The sequence below is a fragment of the Xiphophorus hellerii genome, chromosome 14 (assembly GCF_003331165.1).
Source record: "Xiphophorus hellerii strain 12219 chromosome 14, Xiphophorus_hellerii-4.1, whole genome shotgun sequence".
Lineage (NCBI taxonomy): Eukaryota > Metazoa > Chordata > Actinopteri > Cyprinodontiformes > Poeciliidae > Xiphophorus > Xiphophorus hellerii.
This window is the reverse complement of record NC_045685.1, coordinates 12,878,135-12,892,982: the sequence shown is the minus strand read 5'-3', so window position 1 is coordinate 12,892,982 and position 14,848 is coordinate 12,878,135. Positions and strand designations below refer to the sequence as shown.

At 38.9% G+C, this 14,848-nt stretch overlaps 1 protein-coding gene across 3 annotated transcripts in view; it reads left to right on the top strand.

Annotated features, from left to right (window-relative positions):
• The window catches only part of arap2 (ArfGAP with RhoGAP domain, ankyrin repeat and PH domain 2), a 139,663-nt gene that overhangs the window by 42,490 nt on the left and 82,325 nt on the right, over nucleotides 1-14,848 (top strand). For all 3 annotated transcript variants that reach the window (XM_032583558.1, XM_032583559.1, XM_032583557.1), the window contains exon 9: nucleotides 4,029-4,222. In XM_032583558.1, the coding sequence (XP_032439449.1) occupies nucleotides 4,029-4,222 (194 nt within the window). The remainder of the gene's footprint in view (nucleotides 1-4,028; nucleotides 4,223-14,848) is intronic.

Here is a 14,848-nt window from a genome sequence, read left to right as displayed (position 1 = left end):
AATCACATTGAGCCCTCTAAACATGCTTCTTGGCATTCATTGTTAAATAGACTCAGTCTTTGTCTCATCTGACCATAAAATGCCTTTAATAGTAATAAAAACACACCGACCCGAGGCGTACTGTCAGTTGAAACGGTGCTTCAGAGTCTGTCCATTTCTGTGTAAAGCTCTGCATCTTCTTAAAGGTCATCAAACTGTTTTCTGCCTAAATGCAAGTTATTTAGGTGATAGCAATACAAACGGGCTATAATGGAAATGTGGTTCGTACAGTATAGCTCATAATGTCAGCTGCATAAGAAATACGAACATTCAACAAATAGACACTAATGTGAATGTTTAATTCAGTATTTGTAGATTTTGGCATGAAATGATTGAAATGAGAGAAAATAAATGGAACCGGACAAAAAACCCCATATTCTTTTGTTTATTTTTTCCCTTTTTCTTTTGTTATTCCTGCTGATGGAGACCGTGTGGGTGGCTTTTAAGATCCCTGTTGAGCGCAGAGTGGACCTGGCTCTCATCTCATCCACTTTCTGTGAGGATTATATGCCTCTCTCTCCTCGTCTCTGTCGGTGGAGAGTGGAACAGTCTTTCAGATAGCTGGCTGCACATGCATATTTCCTGTAATAAGCGCCGAATGCTGGATGGAGCGGTGGGCTTTATTTATTTATTTTATGCATGCAGAGGTGAAGGCAGAGTTAAAAAAAAAAAAAACAGCTGATTTTGGCAAGCAATGTAGAAATTTTATTTGCTTTTGAAGAGAGACATACTCCATAACATATGCAGAAAAAAAATTCAAGAACGCAAAGCAGATAGGCACATGCAGGCGTAAATTTCTCCTAATTCTCCCACCTTTCTTCCTCTCTTCATCCCTCCATCTGCAGTCAGGCTGACATCTTGGTCGAAAGCGAGAGATAAGCAGAAGGAGAAAAGAAGGAGGCCCCTGAATAAATGAACAGGCAAATAAGTGAGTGCAGGGCAGGTAATGGACCTCTGAAAGCAAGGTGGGGACGAACAGTAAAGAGTAGTGATGTACAGAGCTGTCAATAATTGAGAAGGTTGTTTATTATTGATACGCCAGCTCTTTGTGAATTCATAAGAACTTCATGGGCTGCTGGACCAGAGACGAGCTCAGGTACAGGAAGCAGATGCACTGTGTGGGTCCTCAGTTGGGCGGGAAGGCTTGCAGAGATGAGAAACTTCTCCATGGGATGTTTATAACCAAAGTCGAGGGATAGACCGTCTGTTTGACTAGGAGTTGCTTAAGAAACACTGTCATTCTGCAGAGAAATTCAACATTAGGACAACAACACATACTCCAGTTGTGTTTTAATCAAACCAGAAAAGCAAAGTATTCAACATCATGTTTGTGGATCAAGAGCAAAAACATGTTCCTGCTCATTTAAAGGGCATCTATCAAATGTGTGTTGGTTCCTATTTTTGCTACCAAAACAGCCCTCACCGCTAGACCTCTAATGATTTGCTGTGGATTCTGTAGCTAAGGTCTTAGCACAAGATCTGTCCTGGAATTTGAGAGGTGGAGCCTTCATGCGTAGGACGTCTCATAGATTGCTTTATTGAGATCAGTGGAATTGGGAGGCCAATTTCTAAAACTCTTGGATGAGATTTCTGTATTGGGGGGGAAAAAAATTGTGTTGGTCTTAGGTAATTTTCTGGTTTTCCCAGAAGCCATATGTTGGTTTTTACTCACTCTAAGCTAAAATAATAAGTCAATAATCAGCAAAATATGCAATACACTTTTGTGCTATAGTTTTATTTCAAAGTGGATTAAACTCACTTTCTCATTTAAAATCTCTACGTTCTATATCCCATAGATGCAATTTGAAAGAATTATTTGCACATTTTGGAAATGGCTAAGAACGTGCATAAATTGTTATCCGCCTTTGAAAGCTTAAACTTGGACTCAGAAACATGTATTCATCATATAAATAATCTCAGTTATGTTGCCTATTGAAGGCCGAATCAGTGCATCTCCTGCACTTGTAGAAAGGATGCACAGCAAAACTTTATTCAGATTGGGTTCTTCGTGTAGACAATTAGATGTCAGTGTGCCTCTTCATCCTTACCAGTCCGGTACATGTTGTTCCTTACTGGATTTCTTTTCATTCTGCGATACATTGAAGGAGACACAGAGTACCTGTCAGCTCTGGGAACTTCTGTTCTCCAAATAACCGTAAGGGGAAAAAGTAAAAAGACAGATCAATAAGCCATAACTGAAAGCATTATTTTCTTTATTCCTTTCATGGATGGGCTTCGGCAGTGTGATTTGCAAAAATTTCTTGATATTTCCTGGATGGCAACCACTTTGTTAGCTGTGCTGACATGATTTGTGCATATCAAAGAACAGGCACATAATGAACGTAATTGGACACCAAAAGCCAGCAGAGCAGTTATTACTCGAGGTAAAAGCATCAATGTTTAAAACAGTTGCTGACAAATGCAACCTCCTGTTCCTCTAGCTTTACTTTGGCATCTTGTGTTTTCCCGATGAGCGCCTCTCGTTCGGTCCCATCGCTGGTGTTTGTTGTTGGATCTTGGCTCTGAAGATGCATGAATTTTGCACATAGCTCTGTTGACTTTTCAGAGTCTTTAGAAACCTTCAAATGTCCTTTTTTATGGCAATAAAAGAATGGTGGAGGGAGAAAAAAAAGTGGATTCTTTTGACTTTTTTAAATTTGCAAGACTTTCCCAACTGATTCCGGAGTTTGATACTAGTTTGCAGATTTTATTTGATGCTTGTTTTTCTGTCTTTGTGTTGAACACTTGCCTCTGTGGGCTCAGCTCTGGACCTGTGATGTTAGACTGTGTGTGTTTGCAATCCTTTGGTAATTCTTGTGTTTCCACTTTGCTGGCTTTGATAGCTCAGTGTCTCGGGCGGTGGGGGAATGGGCTTTACAGTGTCGGCTTCGTGTCTCCTTTTAAGTCTGTTTGAAAAGTTGCAGAGGAAGATGTCTGACAAGCCCTGTTGAGTGTACATTGTTTGAATGTAAAACCCTGGCTGGAACATGACGCCTTTGCTCTGTGTTGGTCCATTTAGCTGAGCTGTGATCCAGGGAGGGATTTTCAGTAAGTTTCCTTTTTTTTCCCCAAATTCTGTGTTTTGTTCAAGGACACGAGAATTTTTGGGACCAAACTAAACATGAAGCTGGATGAAATTCCATTTGTTTAATTGTCATGCACAAGTATTTGCATGCTTATAGTTTCTACTGTTTTGCTTGATCACTCAGACTTTTAAAGGCCATGTCATCTTAACTACAACTCTCTGTAAACACGGTTTGAATTGCTTTTTCCTTATTCATTTTAATTCATTAAGATTTGTTTTGTACTTATGGAAAACGTCATTAAAAGCCTTATCAGGCAAACTCTTTGATGAAACAAGACTCTCAGCTGAATGTATATTTATATACTTGTTAAACAGTCAGAAAATTTTATCTGTGAAATGTGCTCACACCTTTCTGTGACTTTGTTCACTTGCTTTCTATTTTGAGGCAAGTCTGTGAACTGATCATTAGAAGATCAGTTATATTGGTACATTTACAGTATATATAATTGTGTTAGTCTGAAATTACCCACATCGCTTCTTGCCCTGAAGCCTCAGAATGTAAAAGTGGCACTTGCATCCATGTCTTCAGTGGAGATATTCACTACTTTCCTTCAGCGTTGTAGGATTTCCTTTTCTGCGAGCCCGGGATCATTTTAGCAATTGTGCCTCATCCTGTGTTTCAATAACTTTTCTTTCAGCCTGGAATATTCTGTATCACATTCAGTTGCGCTTGAGCAGTCAAAGAACCAATATAACTCAGTGAAGAAATTGAAAAATGATGAACTAACAGTGTGATGTAAAGACTCTAGGAGACCCTGAACTCTCAATGTCTTTTTTTTCTTCTGTCTTCTTATTTTCTTAATTCCGTTCCCCTTTTGTATTCACTCTCACATATGTGTCCTCATCCGCCATCTGCTTCCCTTCTTCCTTCGCTTCTGTCTCTCACTCATGCACGTGTCCACAGGGGAGCGCCAGGAGTGGATGGAAACTCTTCAGACGGCCGTGCGCCCCCCCGCCAGCAGCTCCCAGAAGTGCACCGACAGCCTTTCCCACCTCTCCTCCACAAACAAGCGAGGCTTGCTGGAGCTCCGTGGTTACAAAGGCAGACTGCTGGTGTCCCTGGTGGGGAGTAAAGTCAGGCTCTGCAAAACAGAACAGGTACTTCCAACACCACCGGGAACTCCTTTGTACAGAATGACAGTTTCGTGTTTAAAAGACGGAAGATGATAAGCCACCTTGAAGAGGCGGTGGGAGAATTGGAGAGGCTCGTGAATGTGTAATGCAGAAAGTAAATATCTACATATGCACATGTGTGTTTTAAAATGTTTTGGTCTACTCTGAAATGCTGGGTGCTTGCAGAAAAAGCACATGCTAGCACACAGAAAAGACTAGCTTGCAACCTTGTTGCTCAGCCCCATGTACCTCTGTCGTTTCTTTACCGCAGACACTCTGATGGTGGAAGTAAGAAAAATGACAGCAATCAGAAATACAAGACCTTGGCATGCAAATCCAAAGTTGAGTTGTAGACGTTATACAGACCCTCTAAGCTTTTCTTGAATTTCTTTTATTAGAAGCGCAAACGTCAATGTATTTCACTATGATTTAAGAACCTCGGTGAACATGGAGATGGATAAAGTTGTGGCAAAGATCAAAGCAAGTCAATATCATAAGTTTAGAACATCCAAAAGAGCACTGTTCAATCCAACAGGTAAAAGTAGAAAAAGTTTGACACAACCTACCAAGACATGACCATCCACCTAAATTGAAAGGCTGGGGAAGGAGCTCATTAACCAAAGAAGCAGTTATGAAGTAATGGAGAATGGGAAGAAGAAGAAGTACTGTTGAGAGACGACCATAAGAAAGATGACCACTTGCTCCCAGCCAAGTAGGAGATATGACAAAAAAGTGCTCTGATCAGTTGAAACCACAGGTAGCGCATTGAGCTCTATGTGAAATGCAAGATGTGGTCGAAAACTAACACTGAAAACCGTCCCCAGTGTGAAACATAGTGGCAGTAATCCTGCTGTGGGAAAGCTATTCATTAGGAGAGTCACTGACGATGGTCAGAGTTCATGTGATGACGGACAGAGCTAATTAGAAACACTTGCAAGTGTTACTGCAGCAAAATGTGGTTAAGCTCCCCTGAAGTTTTGACCCAGCAGAGCTGAAGACAGATGCAAGGTGAACTTTTCAGATTCTTATGTATAAAATTTGCATTTCTTCCTTCATGTAACTACTTTTTCAAGACAGACGGATAAATTCGATCTAATATCTGCGCTGGTTGAAAAAAGCAGCTTTGTTGCACTGCATGCCTTTTGTTATTCTCAGTCTTCTTTTGCGCTGTGACTGATGGAAAAAAGTTTATTCCATTTTTTTTTGTTTTTGTGGATATTAACATGTTTGTCAAAGAGTGCATTAATAGAAAGACGGCGGAGAAAGTAATAGTTGCCGAACCTCAGGAAGTTCAGTATTTACTATCCACCAGTCTGAGGGTGTGGCCGTTGGCTCTCCATTATTTTCTAGATGCCAATTGAAAGTCACACTTGTCTATAACAAACTTCAATTTCAGCAAAGCTAGTGTGAGGTGGAGGAAGCAGGCATGTGTCACTGATGTTGCTTGAAAAGTATTAGTATGCAAAGGCCTTCCTACTACAGACTCTACGCCAGTCACACGTTTATGCAAATCGCTGCCGAACAGCAAAACAGCAGGAGGGAAAAGTAGGTAGAAATTTGCAAAAAGTCAAGTATGGCAAAACTAAGAGAAGCTGGCGCTGTTTAAAACAGAAACTTTCTCTCAAACACTGAAATAATACATGCATTTTTTTCTAGCTGGATGTAAAGCACCATGAGACACTAGGAAACCTTTTAAAAACTTTAGAAGTGTACATTTGACATAAAAAAGTCAAATTTGGACTAAGGTTGTGTGGAAATGATTAGGTTTGCGTTGTTTTTAAATGTAAAATTTTACATTTAAAACAGTTTTTTAAATGTAAAAGACATTTAAAACAGAGAGCCCAAACGGAGGAATGCTGTTGAATGACGAGTTATCAGGCAGTTGCCAGACCGCCTGACCGTCACCCAAAGCACTGTGTGAACATCACCAGACAACATGCCTTGCAGATGCTTTAGAGAGCCTTTCTCCTCTTGATGCATCACGTATTAATCTTACATGAGATGGAGTAGCTTGTATTGTCATCCCATTATCCTGCACTGCATTTTGAAACTAAAACAAAATGATTTATGTTGTTGTTAAAATGTTAAATGTTAAATAATTTAAACAAAGTTTGTCCCATCTGGAGTTAAGTCTGATATTGGTCATTGATGCATGTAGGAAGATTTAGATTTAAAATGATTTTCTTTTAATAGAGAAGCATGTTTTTAATGGACGGTAAGATGGGTATATTTCACAGCATAACATTTAAAACACTCCAAAAATGATGCATGTACTATAATCGACTTTTTTATTGACATTGAATTGAAATCAAAACTTTTTTTTTCCATGACCAAATAAAAATAAACACATTCTTTACTATGATGACGAGCTTTTTGCATGTTTTCTTTGATATTTTGATGATTTATGGTGGCAAACTAAAGTTTTTCAGTCCGGAAGACCTCCATACCACCACCCTAACTTTTCACTCATTTTGTTGCACAAAACTTCTCTGCTGAAAGTCTGACTTGCAAAGTTATTTTTAATAAGGTACTCACTGGCAACTCTGTAATATAAACCCTATTGTTTGACAGCACTAGTTACCTAGAGTCCCGTAGTTAACTTTTTGTGTTGATATTGAACCGATGCAGATTAATATACCTATTTTACTGGCCTAATCTCCCGATTAGCTATAGATTAAAAAATAGGTATGTCTTTCTTCTTCTTCACGGTTTCTCGCGAGGTATTCTTGTTTGATGTCTGTCCAATTAGGCCCCGATAGTCCCTGCTTATGTACATCATATCTTCCGACTCCCTTCCCAGGAGCAAAATGAGATTGAAAGATACCTCACAGCAGTGATACTGTTGCCTCACTCAGATTTGTGTGCATATTTGATAATGCCACTTGCACTCAGCTCATTTCCATCCCTCCTTGGCGCCGAATTCGTTTTGCTCGCTCTTGCAGTTTTGTTGTTTGCCTTTCATTATTTTCTTCATTAGCGTGAACAAACATCTTTGTTAGAATTCTCTTTGGGGTATCCCTCCATGTCAGCACATTTCCACTTCCTTGATCTGAGACGGCGGGGAAAAGTGCGGGGAAGGAGAGGTTCAGGGAGAGAGCAAATTAATTGTATTATTTCAGCTTACAAGCTCAATCCGCCACATAAATGCGGCAGCAGCAACACGTTTTGCAGAGGGGGAAAGCGGGCGGCAAAATAGGAAGACAAGACGGCAAGAACACCATATCAGAAGACCGGGACAAGGTGGGAGGGGGACGGAAAAGATGAAGTGAAGGGGATGGAGAGACCACTTCAGCGCAAAGGCTTGCATGAGTGAGAATCGAACGTTGGTGGCTTGTAAGAGAATGAGAGGGTGATGGAGAGCGAGAGCTCAGAAAGAGAGGGATACTGTGCCCCGTTCAAGATCAGTGAAGTGGAGTATTTAATCTAACATGATGAACGAGCTATTGGAAACATCATCCACCCAGCACCTCCCTCACCACCCCTTCTCCATTTTCTCATGAATTGTAAGCCGTGATGGAGCTGTGTTTAAGGTCATTTAGGCACTAAGGTAAAAGAAAGTCAGTTGGGTTAAAAAGAGAGAAAAAAAAGTGCTCCAAGTGCATTCACCTTTTACTCTCAGAAGGATTTCATGGCAGTGGGCTTTAGTATTAGAGAAATAAATAGTACTTTAGTGTCTTTTCTCATACGTCCCTCGTGTCTCTGGTTGTATTCTCACTCTGTTGTAATACACGAAGTAACAATTGACACGTGTGTAGTCTTTCGTCTTGTCACGTCGGATTTAAGGTCGCTACTAGTTGCATTCCTGATTTGCTTGTCAAAACACATTAAGCATTCAGTTGTAGCCTGTTATGTGGAAATTATTTTAGGTTAAAAGCTCTTTGCTGCTCTTTATTGTGACAACTGGCATAATCCCAAGGCTTACAAAAACAACAAAATTGTTTAGAATTTCTAATGAGAATGAATTTCTCACATCAGTGCCCTCTTTCTTTTTCTAAGAGAATAATCAGCAAATTAAGAATAATTTTTGCTTCAGGGCCAAGTTCACAAGTGCATCTTTCTTCCTTAACTGATACGTTAGGGAAACACAAGCTGTAATCACCGAGCTGTCACATTAGAATTGAAAGTCTGTGTGCTAAAAATGTGTGCTGTTAACACATTCAGTAGACACGGAGCAATATTAGCATTTAGTTAAAGCTGTTGTGCTTCTTTTTAAATGGATGTCTTCTACACTAGGTCCTTCATTTCTCAACAGACATATCAGGGCCCTTTAAGGCAACAGTCACACTTTCATTCTCCTATGATATTTGTATTACGAAGGTCCTGGTCATTTTATGTCTTTGGCATTTTGTATTTTTGCAGATGTGTTTGTTTGCATACATGAGGAATAGAGCATGTCTAGTTGCTGATATCAAGGTATATAAGGATGTTGTTCAAAACTGCTACATGTCCAGGCCATAAAGTTTGCCAATGACAATCTGGATGATCCAGGGGAGGCATGGGAGAAGGCTGTATGATCAAAGGAGACTAAAATAGAACATTCTGGTTTAAGGTTCATGTATTTTGAAAGAGATGAAGGATGAGCATAATCTCAAGAGCACCATCCCAACCGTGAGGCATGGAGGTGAAAACATCTTATTTAGATGACTCGGTCTTCCAGCGTGACATTGATCTGAAACACACTGCCAGAGCAACTAAGTCGTGGTTCTTTAACAACCAGTCTTTCATAGTCAGTCTGCAGACCTGAACCCATTTGAAAATCTTTGGAGAGAGATGAAACTGTGTTGCCCAGTGACAACCCAGAAACCTGGAAGATCTGTAGATCTGTATTAAGGAATGAGACAAAATCCATCCTGCAAGATGTTCAGTCCAGCCTCTGTAATGGAAAACAGAAGTTTTTGTATCAAATGTCAAACTTTGTTTTTCTAATGCATGAAACGCTCATTTCATGCAACAAAATTAAGTTTAGTTATTTAGAAGTCATGCAATGTGATTTTCTGTATTTTTTTTTTTTAGATTTTCTGTATTTTTTTTAAGTGGTGAAAAGTTTAAAAATCAGCATTGTATGAAATACTTATATTTTCCTCACAGTTTAAATGTCTAAAATGTTTAGAACAAGCTTTGAATAACATTTGAAGAAAGAGATTTTTTTTTTTTTTGCATTTATTTCAAATAGGTAAATGATACCCACTTATAAAAAAACCCCATACATTTCACAGCATCAAAACTTTAGGAACCACAATAATTATAGAACAGTACAACCAAAGGCATACGAGCATGTTAAGATTATTGTACAAAAATATGTCTTTTGCATTCCTTGTTCATGTGTGTGGTTTTATACTTCTTTCATGTTTGAAATAAATAAATAGCTGGCATATTCCAAAAAGGAGTAAGTAGAAAGCATAAGACATAATTGTTACAACCCACACTGTTGTAAGGATACTTCTCAAAGTTCCCTTCTTTATTTATTTATTTTTAAAAGTGGTTAGGTCAATACTGTATGCAGACAAGCAGCAGCCAGGCAATTCAAAGGTGTGCAAATGTTTACCTTTTGACCTTTCCCCCCCTCCTCCTTCTTCTCTCTTCCTTAGTCAGCGCCACAATTGCCACCCAACTCATAGCAGTTGTAATTGGGTGAGTTATTTTTATCCAGCTTTCTTTTTTTTCTGTCTGCTTCCTCCTTCTCGCCATCCTTGGTGAATTAATTGAAGGGAGCAGAAGGCCAAAGCACACATTGGGTAGGTAACGAGTGGCGAATGCTGGACTGCCGCTAACATCCAGCTCTCTAATTGGCTATCTTAGATGGATGAGGGTCATTAGATATAGGTAAATGCTTTGCCTTCTCGGCACATACCATGCGCACACCTTTATGTTTTAAATCACAGGCAACATAAACCGTCAGATGTCTCTTGTTTGAATCACAGTGGAGAACCGTGACTGAACTGATTGGTTACTTGCTGGAACGAGCTGTGAACGAGGGGCGCTTCACGCTCTGTCACATTGCGCTCTCTCATTATCGCGTCACGCATCTTCAAACCTCTGAACATGCTGAACTTAAAAGAGCAATAACTCTATGTAGCTATAATTGATAGGAGAGAGAGAGGCAAGTTTTGGCTGCCCCGAAGCTCTTACATCAAAAGTTTTTGCTCAATTAAAACCTAAACATACAGTAAAGCCACTGCTTTCACACACATTATCTTTCTTGAGCTCCTCTGTCATCCTCGTCTCAGATCAGAGTGCCTTAATTATCCGTAACGTTTCGTAATGAATGATCATGAGGTAGTGCCATGGTCTTCTTTCGATGTCGTTAGAACAATGGTTTGGTTCTATTTTCCCACCAATTTTCTAATTTTGTGGGAAAGATTGGGGCTAATGGCGGTCAAATCAAGATTTTAAAAGCCCCCCCCCCTCCAACTGAACCAGCCCACACAATGCTATCAAAGTTCAGGCTGGAATAGTCTGCACTGTGCAAATATTTAAGCAACTGCCATCTTGTGTTGCAATCTGCAAAATTTGGCTGCTTTGCAAAGTTTGCCGTTAATTATTCTGCGAGTTGCTCTCCTACACATGAACACATGCTTCCTTTCCTCTCTGAGGCCGCGTGCGTTTCCAAAGATGCGCCCAATCAACAAAGATGGTGTCGATTCATTTGCCTCTTTGTTTGGTGTAATTAGCAGAGATTGTTTTTGCCGGTGATGAACAGTCGGCACGAGAAACACATTTTTATTTTTTTTTTTTAGAAATGCAACAACAGGGCTACAATCTGAGCTTCCTGAATAAGAACTAACAGAAATAGTGCTGTGAAACATGCTTGCCACTTTTTGCCTTTTTTTTTTGTCATACCGACAAAATAATATAATAGATATCATCAATAATACCTAATATTAGACAAAGGTGATCTGCTTAATAATAATATGCGATTTTCAAATAAGGATTTCCAAGGAAATAGCTTTTAAATGTAAAAGAAAAAAAAAAGTAAAAATTCCCTCAATGAAATTGTAAATTATATTGTGGCGAGTGTCTATGCAGTAATTAGCAATTCCTGGTGGAACTGCAAGTCGGTTGAGTTTATCATATAAACTAATTCAGCACTACCAACAACGGTTGTTAACGGCATAAAGACGTGCTGAAGGCGGCGTGTCGGAAGGAGCAGGAGCTTCCTAAATACACCGATACCCGATTTCAAGGTATCAAATTGCGAAGTCCAATTTCTTGTAAGTTATGTTTGACATATACCATAACATAATTACTTGCTTGTGCTATGAAAAGGTACAATTTGCCTGGGAAATACATATCACTTATTTAAAGTTGTAAAGTTTGCGATAGACCAGGTTGTGAATAATGTGCAAACTAATAACTGAGGAGGAAAAGGCAGATCTTTATTTTTCAACCAGGAAAGCAATCTTCGATAAATGTAAAATTTCCCAAACTGAACGTGACCTTGGAGCAGACCTTCTTTATGGGAGTTCTTTGATTCACATTCAAATCTAGATTCAGCCGTGACTAAGTGTTCACCTGAAAATAAGTGTCTTGGGCTTGTGTCTGCTCTCTGGGTTTTAGTGGAAAATGTTCAAACTGTTCATACATTTCTTTACTGAGCCAGCATGTTTCCTTTGCTATAACATCTGTCAACCAGCTTGACCCGCTCCTCTGTGTTGTTGCAAGAAGTAGAAATAACTGTGTCATCTTCATTAAAAGGTATTTAACGGTTATCATTAAATAACTTTTGATATAAAAAATGCACTGATTGCTTTCTAGTTGCTAGTCAACAAAGGGTCATAATTTTTTGATTTTGGTATGACTACAGCATGGAAAAGCACTAAGGACAGTGTAGAATTAGTTATACATCTAAAGGAAAAAATAATTGAAGATATAACTTCTTTATGGACTGTTGTCTATCTCATAGAAATACCGATCCCTTGAAGATCTGAATGTAACTTTAACTAGATTTTACACTTAATGCAATTCTATATTAACCTTTATTGATGTACTTTGTGATATGAAGCTATTTACTGTACAAAGACATCTAGCAACTCTGCCACTTGAGTTGAATTTTCTACAAATTTGCCATCAATCTTTAGTTCATAATCACCTTTTTAATTGAATTGGTTGGTGATTCATGATCCAATATTGTTTTGCAATTACCTTTTAAGAACTATGTATAATTGCATTTGAGAAAAAAAATCCTTCTCTATTCTTGGTGGTTTTAATGCAGGATTTCTTAACGTATCTAACTTCTCCACGTTCTAGTGGAGACCAGACTTTGCAGTTCATCGGCTACAGTACGTCGGACAAGTCCTGAAGTAGCAAAGCAGCCACAGACCATTACACTGTCACGTTTTGTCTCTTTTTCTAACATGCTGTTAGTTTTTATGCTAGCTGTAACAGAGCATGCATATTTGTGTTCTTTGTGCTTGACGGTGGATTTTGTCCATTGAAACTACCCCAAGCACTATCTTAAACTTTTAAGTGTCAGAAAAAGGAAAAAAACAGAAGCTCCACATGATACCTTTTTAAAACACTGTGCAATATATAGTGTTGTATTCTTTTTTTTTGCATTCTTTTATACACAGACTTCTAGCTTTTGAGCTGAGCTATTTTAGAAAATCTCTGTATTTTATTTTACTGAAACCCTGTTTCACCTTTCGGTTTCCTCATCCCATCACCTCTGTGTTTTTTTTTTTTTTTTTGCTCTCTTTTCCTGACTCCATTTTTTGTGTCACATTTTCGTCTCTGTGCCTCTGCAGTGGACTGTAGTGTGTGTTTTGCACACTTGACTGAGTGTGTTTTAGCTCCCCTTTGATGCTGGTAGGTGCTTTCCCCATCTTTCCAACCTGTTTTTTGTCTTTGTCAGAGCTTTAGGCTATGGAACTGTTCTAAACAACAGTGAAAGTTGACAGTCGAGTCAAGGAAAAGTAGACTTGCCGTGGAATTCAGTAAAACAGCTTTTCCCGCATAAACTCCCGTGTCGGTGTGAGAAAAATTTGAGGCTGAAAGCTCAAGTTGGTTTGGATTCCCCAGGTGCAACTTTGGCTTTGAAAGCGCTTTGCTGTTTTGCACAGGTAAAAGCACAAGCATACTTTTTCAGCACAAAACCACTTAATAAAGTCCCCCTTTCCTTCTGTTTCTCTGTAACCCACACATGCGTCACATACAGACTCAGTTTGTGCGTCATTGGGAGAAGAAAGGATGCACTATATTTTCTTCAGTCCTCTGTATTACAAATCACTTTATATTCAGTTCCATTAGCTGCCACAGACAGAAAACAACCCTGGACAAGAATGACCCACTTGGTTTGGGGAATCTTCCTTTGTGTTTGCTCTTAGCCTTTCAAAAGGTTATGACTCCAACCTCATGACCGCTCTGCTGCTACAGATTCTTTCTTGGACAAAATGAATTCATATGGTGTCTAATAAAGAATGCTAACACAGACAGTTTCAGGCATGGTCTTAAATACATAAACAACAAAATTGAGTGCACTCCTTTTCAATATAAATCAAATGTCAAATGATTCAAGGGCATGTCTTTTCACAAGGAAATGGAACTGTGGTGAGAAAAAATGTTAAGGAAAACAACTTCGCCCCTGAAGAAATTAAACTTATTTCAAGAAAGTAGATCAGGAGATTTAAGGAGATTTAAAATGAAATCTCTTACCCAACACACATTTTTTTAAAACTCATCCTCTACTGCCGTTGTACAATATTTGGGCTGAACTCCAATTCCAAAAGTTGCCTTCTACTCCTAATCATTTCAAAATAGAGACTACGAGAGAACACTATACTCTGAAAAGAATAATGGCAGCAGAAATTTACATAGCATCACCTGAATAATTAATAACATCTCTGGAGCAATACTCTTTGAACAGAAAACCTAAAGTAGAGATGGTCATAATGTACACCACATTCAGAAAAGACACCCTATATGTACTGCCTATCATAGTGGTAAAAGTGTCATTGTCTTTTGCTGGTTTTACCACCGTATGATATAAACACCTTGCAGAACCTCAGTCAACCACAATGTCCTGTGTTTACCGAGGTGTAGTAGTGTCCAATCTGTCAGAGGTAGAGCTTAGCTGAAACTGGGTAATCAACAGGACAATGATCCCAAACTTAGCAGCAAACCTACAACAAAATGACCCAACAGAAAATAACTAAAGTTGTGCAGCTTCCTATTTAGAGTACAGAGCTCAGTCTGATTGAAATGCAGCAGTGAGACCCTAAGAGAGATGTTCATAAAAAGAATACTTGCAAAAGTCAACACACATGACACATTGTAAAGGAGAGTTGGTCAGAAGTCTTCCACAACAGACTGAGAGACTAATACAGTCGGAAAGAAAACAAATGCTTTAAATTACCTTTGGTTCAACAAGATGGTTTTCTCCCAATGACACGAGTAAAGGTTTAGGTTTTGAGTTCATGTGCTCTCATAGAAACAAGGTTTTAATTGTATATTATATAAAGGTGGCACGCAATGTACTAAGGAGATTTTGAGTCTATACTACAGAAACAACCAGAATATAAAGTCCATTAGATGCTTTGTTAAAATGGGAAGAAAAAAATAATAATTCCAGTGTCATTTGCGGTTACAGATTCCCTTTCCCTGCTGTGACAAGAT